Source organism: Talpa europaea (genome assembly GCF_964194135.1).
Source record: "Talpa europaea genome assembly, chromosome: 9".
Classification (NCBI taxonomy): Eukaryota; Metazoa; Chordata; class Mammalia; order Eulipotyphla; family Talpidae; genus Talpa; species Talpa europaea.
The window spans coordinates 34,330,422-34,336,421 of record NC_140076.1 but is presented as its reverse complement, the minus strand read 5'-3'; the positions used below and the strand labels follow the sequence as shown (position 1 = coordinate 34,336,421).

The window sequence follows — 6,000 nt, the reverse complement described above, 5'->3', positions numbered from 1 at the left end:
AATTCAACCCCGCTCCCTCCTCAGACCTGCTCCTGGAGCTAAGTGGCCACCCAGTGGGGAAACACCAATCTCTCTCCTCCCACTCTGATTTGCTGTTGGTCTTAAGTTCCATGTGCCCTGCTTTTCTCCATACATGTCCAACATGTGATCATCATTGTAAACCACCCAGAGTGGCGGCCGGGGGCTCTTGTCTGAGAAGCTTTCCCTAACACCCCAACTCTAGTTGACCTGTGTACTTCCTCTGGACTCCAGAGTCCCTCATTTCCCTTCGGCACTGATAGACGGGGCTGTTGGTATCTTTATATGTCTCTGAGACTTCCATTCGACCACAAACCTTTTCAACCTCAGCACTTTTAACAATTTGGAGTAGATAATTCTTCACTATGGAGGCTGTCCTATATCTTGTAGAGTGCTGAGCGGCATCCCTGGCCTCTACCCACTAGGTGCCAATAGCAACCTCCTCCCCAAGTTGTAACAACTTGTCACTAGACATTGCCAAATACTGCATGGGGGTCAAAATCACCCGAGCCGAGAACTATTGCATCAGCCTAGGAACTTCCCAGGGCCCGGATCTTGTTCATCTATCTCTGGCACCCAGAGCTAGCCTGGTCCATCTTGGGAGCCACTAAATATTCCTCAAACGAGTGGCAGCCAATCTCTGGGCAAAGACCCAAGGATGGGACTCAACAGTCAAGGTTCTGAGATATACGCGATGGCATGGGGATGAGTTATCTCACTTTCTCCCCTTTTCATCTCCCAAACGCTACACAAATAAATCATCATCTCCTTTTGCTGTTCTACACTCCCTGTAGGGAAAGAAAACGGAGGCATCCAGCAGATGTGCTATGTGACCCTGAAGAAGCCTCTTCACCTCTCTGAGCCTGAGCTCCCTGACTTATAAATGTGGACAAAACAGCCTATGTTGGGCCTCCCTGGTGGTGCAGGGGTTAAGTCTCAGGGCTCTTAAGCTATCACCAGCCACCTGGGCATGAGTTAGATCTCTGCCAGAGAGCTAACCCACATGTTCTCCTCCCCACTCTGTCTCTGGTGAATCCTCTCACTCCCTCCCCACCCCCTGGCCTAGGCCCCAGTTCTTGTATGCATAAATAAATAAAATAAATATTTTTTTAAAAAAACAGGCTATGTAAGTCCATACATATTAACTGAGTCAACGTGAAGGCCATGATCATTGCACGGATTTGTCACACAAAGTAATGGTGCTCCAGACTACAGGATATCTACCACAAGGAAACACTCAGGGGGATAGTAAACCACGTGGCATTTGTAGTGAGTATGGCTGAGGTTGTGACTACCCCTGAAGAGGGCTCGGGGCTCAGGGACATCACTGCTTCAAGGACATCTTCCAGGAGTTCAGTGCCTGCATGATCCAGGAGCGCCGCTGGTGGGAAGTGGGCAGATTCTCACAGCTAGGGTTCCAGCGGTGAGTGGTGGCGGGGTCACACACCCATGAGTCCCCGTGAGGCATCGGCCAGGAGTTCCGCCAATAGCTGGCCAGGATGTGGTCCTGGGCCTGGGATGCATAGATGCACACGGATGCCTCTGGGTCATGTCTCAAGTTCTCCAGAGCTGGGTCATGGGGAGGGAAGAGGCCAATTGTTAAGACTAAGCCCCACGTGGGTCCCACACCTCATCCTCCCTTCTTACTTCCATGCCTTGGCTTTGGCACTTTGCTCGGCTTTGGCACTCTGCTCGTCATCCCCTCATCTCACTTTCTTCCCAGCTCTTCAAATTGCCATACTTTTATAGCCTGAATTTAATCCAGTCTCCTCCAGGAAGCCTTTTTGGACTGTCCCAACCTACCTTCACGTTCCTATCATTTTCCCCAGTTACGAAGTTAATCTGTCCCCCCAAGAGTCTAAACTGCTTGCCCTGTACTAAATGGCTTTTGGTTTTGTTTTCTGAATCTGGTTTCCTGGATTCAGATTATAAGCCCTCCTGGGGTGGGATGGTGTGTTCTGTCTCTTGGTGACCCCATGGTACTGAGCACAGTACTTACTGGGTGAAGCCCGGCACAGCTGAAAAGAATTGAGGGCTGTGGCCTGGGGGCATAGCCCTTCCCTTTCTATTACTCTCTGAAAGTCTACTCATTCTCTCATTGCCCTTGCTCCCCCCAAGCCTCCCCAAAATCTCAGCAGCGACAGCCATGACTTACTGACTTTAACTTCATTCAGACAATCTTCTGTCATTATGTTCTCCATGCAGGGAACCAGGGACCCTTGAGCATAATCCAAGAGGTGAGTGTGTCTAGCCTTTGACTCTGCCCCCCCCCCACCTGGGACTGGACCCCCTCAGAGGATCTCTCCCCACCCCCCTCCAGCCCCCAAATGAGGACACAAAAGGACACAAAGGCAGGGGAGGGTACAAAGGATCCTGGGACAGATGGCAGTATCAGGGGCAGGGGTGGCACCAGCACCAGAGCAGGGTCTAGGCTGCAGCTGACTCACTCTGACAGTGTGACCCTGAGGTGTCCCTTCTCCAGGCTGACCCTCAATGTCCTCATCTGAGTCGCAGGGGGTGCTACCATGGCTGCCCACTTCTCCAGGGAGTTTGAGCAGCAGTTACAGGAAGGACACCAAGTGCCCAGCATAACTTTCTGGGACTCAGCCCCTCGGCACATTGCTAAGTCCTCCCCTACTCCCAGCCTGAGTGCCTGGCTCCCAAAATACCTGCAGGTCCTTGAGGAGCAGACTTAGCTCAGACAGCAGGCCTTTCCCTGGCTTCTTTGCCTGGCTTATTTCTATCTATCCATGAATAGTCATGTGTCGCCGCATCAGTGAGGTGCATGTGTTAGTGATGGGCCTCCAGGTGATGATGGCCCCTACCTACAGCCTGCGTGTGCAGTAGGCTCTGCCATGGAGGCATCTAGACTGCTGCATGATGACGAAACCAGGACACATCCCAGTGGTTAAGCAACACATGTCTGTATTCTGCTTAACATGATCACTCCTCCAGGATACCCTGCTTGCCCCTGCCCCCAGGCTAGGTTAGGTGCCTCTCGGGATCCCCAGAGTATCTGCGGGTGTCTATCTATATGTGGTGTTGTATTTTACTTGTGACTTATGAACATCTCCCACCAAACCAGGGGATTCTTAAATTTAGATCCACTGGGGGCCAAAGGAGGAGGGGCATTCTCTAAGGATCTTTGAGTCACCCGCTCCATTGTGTGCATCTATCCCCCTTTCCTGGGAAAGTGTTCATAGCTTTTTTCAGGGTGTCACAAAAACCCGTGATCCACAAGAAGTTGGGAACCGCCAGGGACTGTGTGCAGGCAGATGCGGGTGCCACTCAGTTTTGTTTCCCCAGCACATGCCCTGCCTGGTGCTGAGAAGACTCCCTGGGTGTTAAACACCAACATTTTTAGAAGTGATTCATCACAGCAAGATTTAGAGAACTCGGCTTCTAGAAAATGATGTCACTCTGTATGAGAACTGTCTCTGAGCAGGTCCCCACATTCTGAGGGGTGCCCTCAGTTCTGGGTATTGCTCCATGTTAGCAGCCCCCTCCCACTTCCCACCTCTGCCATCAGCATCACCTCCCGAGTTCTCTGCTCCTCTGGACTAAGCATAGTGTGTGACACAGAGTGGAGGATCTCTGGGGAAAGGTCCTAAAGGAAGCATCACATCACAGAGTGGACGGCTGGGATGGTCACCCTCTCCAAGCTGTTTGCAGCAGGGTCCCCTGGTCCTTTGTGAAGGGTATGTGGTTATGGGGGTGGGGGTGGAGAGTAGCTACGAAGAGACATACTCAGCAAACCAGCAAACCATCAGAATGATCCCAGGAGGTAGGGGGATGCTGGGTGAGGAAAATCTGTATTTTTCCCCCAGAAAGGCAGAGGATTAGACTGGGAAATAGAAGAATGATAGTGACTAATAAACAGTGAACATCTTGAGAGTCCAGGCATCACACTTCAAAAACTATCCTCATTCGGTCTGTGAATGGGGAGTTGATCCCCATCTTACAGATGAGAAGACTGAGGCTCAATGGGACTAAATGACTCAGCTGGGGTCACACAGAGAGGGTACCTGAGCTAAGATTCTACTCCACTCTCCCCACTGAGCTGCCTGGCCCCTCCTGCTACCGTCAACAGCAGGCTCCCATGGGGCTTGGGCCCCGGCTCTACTCCAGGGGAAGCGGCAGTTCTGCTGTGTACGGTTGCCAAGGTTGTGGCCTGCACAAGGACTCTGTGCTGAGTGCAGCCTGTGGTTCAGGTTCAGGTTCAGCTGAGTTAACTTTCCAAGCAGTGATCTTAGAGGAGGCAAGAGCTTTCTAAATTGCATTGTGCCGTCTGCTGGCCAAGCCTTGTGCCCACAGAGAGACATCTGCACAGGTACCCAAAGGAGAGGAGAGCTGGCAGCTTGCTTTCAAGGGAAGGAAACAAACAGGAGAGCAGGTAGAGTCCTGGCAGCTGGACCAGCTCTGCCAGCTTAGGTTACCTATGAAAATGACTGAGGACTTCCGGAGGGAGGCCCGGGAATTCTTGGCGTACTCCAGGCTCTGGCTGAGAAATGTGAAGGCGCTGTCTCGGTAGGTGTTCACCTGGAACAGAGAAACTGCGAGTGCTGGGCCTTTGGAGGGACTAATTACCCAACTAACCCTCACAAAGTTAGGACTGGTAACCTGGGCAGGCAGCCAATCCCTGGTCCCTGCCTCCTAAACAGCTCTGCTCCGAATCCTAGCCTCTGCCTAAGCTTTCTAGAGGACAGGCCTCATCTCAGTTGATCTCAGCAATTGCCTCAATGGTTCTCCTGCCTTGGGTCTCTCCTCTTCCAATCCACCGCACTGCTGCAACTGGAAGGAAAGTTCAAAAATTCAAGTCCAACAAGAGATGAGAATGGACATGGCAGGCAGGGATACCATAGATCAGGAGCCAGGTCTGACCAGGGCAAAAGATTCAAGTTATAGAGCAGTATTTTGGGGGAATAAGCTGGAGAGTTGTTAGGGTTTTAAAAACTCTTAAAAGCAGACAGGAGTAGAGCTTATGGTTTAGAAAATAGGAAGCCAGCATTCATTCTTTATCAAGCAGTGACAAAATAATGTTTTGGAAAAACTAATCTGACAATGGTATTCAGGATGCGTTTGATCAGGTATAAACTAGGAGGCAAGTACCCTGCTAAGAGACTGTTGGGGAGATGAAGGGAAATCTGATCTGATTACTCTTCCATTGATAACTCCTGCAGGTCAGGAGTCAATTCCTGGGCCTGGCATGCAAAACCTTCATGATTATATTCCTTCTTAATCTGAACTCCCAATACTGCATCCACTTGCAACAGGTATTGATCCTAAAGGAGTGATAATAGACCATCTGCATGTTAAGTTAGGTCTAGAGTCTCTGTTCTGAGGAACCCAACCCATGACCACAGGGAAGGGAGATGGCAAAAGATGGCAAAGCTTCCCAAAGATTCTGTGGGAGAAAATGGCTGCACCTTGCAGCCTGTCACTGTGTGTGTGTGTGTGTGTGTGTGCGCGTACCTGTGTCTGTAGGGTAAGTGACAAATTATCAGGCTTTTCTTCCCTCCTGCCATTAGCATTAATGATGGATCCCTGCGGTCCTACATGCATGCCTGATGGTGGGCACCTAGAGTAGGGTGTGGGCATGCATAGGTGGGCACACCTGCTGAGAGACTGGCTTATAAGGGTGGCATCATGGGGAACCAGCAGAATGAAAGAAGCACAAGAGCAGAACCATCAGAGCAGCAAAGGAGAAACAGAGAAGCAGAGACCACGAGAGAACACCAGAAAGCCCAGAAAGAGTGAAGATTTACTGGGACCCCGGGAGACATATCAGCCTGCCAGCCTCCCTGCCCCTTAGCCCTCCTGCCTTGTAAAAAGTGCTCAGTAAAAGCCCGAAAAGCCACAGAGGGCTCCAGGACTCTCCTTTACCCATCTGCTTGGATCATAGAGATCTTTCTCTGTGCCTTCCTGCCACTACAGGCTCCTACTGCAGGATGGTCTCGGGTATTCCCGAGAAAAGGTTTTCTA

General features: G+C 51.0%; 1 protein-coding gene across 1 annotated transcript in view; it reads right to left on the bottom strand.

Moving 5' to 3' along the window:
- Nucleotides 1-1,342: 1,342 nt before the first annotated feature.
- The window catches only part of MROH7 (maestro heat like repeat family member 7), a gene marked incomplete at both ends in the record, with an annotated part of 38,168 nt that continues 33,510 nt past the window's right edge, over nt 1,343-6,000 (bottom strand). Inside the window, 3 exons of the mRNA XM_084242314.1 lie at nt 1,343-1,587; nt 2,174-2,236; nt 4,455-4,557. Of these exons, the coding sequence (XP_084098440.1) occupies nt 1,343-1,587; nt 2,174-2,236; nt 4,455-4,557 (411 nt within the window). The remainder of the gene's footprint in view (nt 1,588-2,173; nt 2,237-4,454; nt 4,558-6,000) is intronic.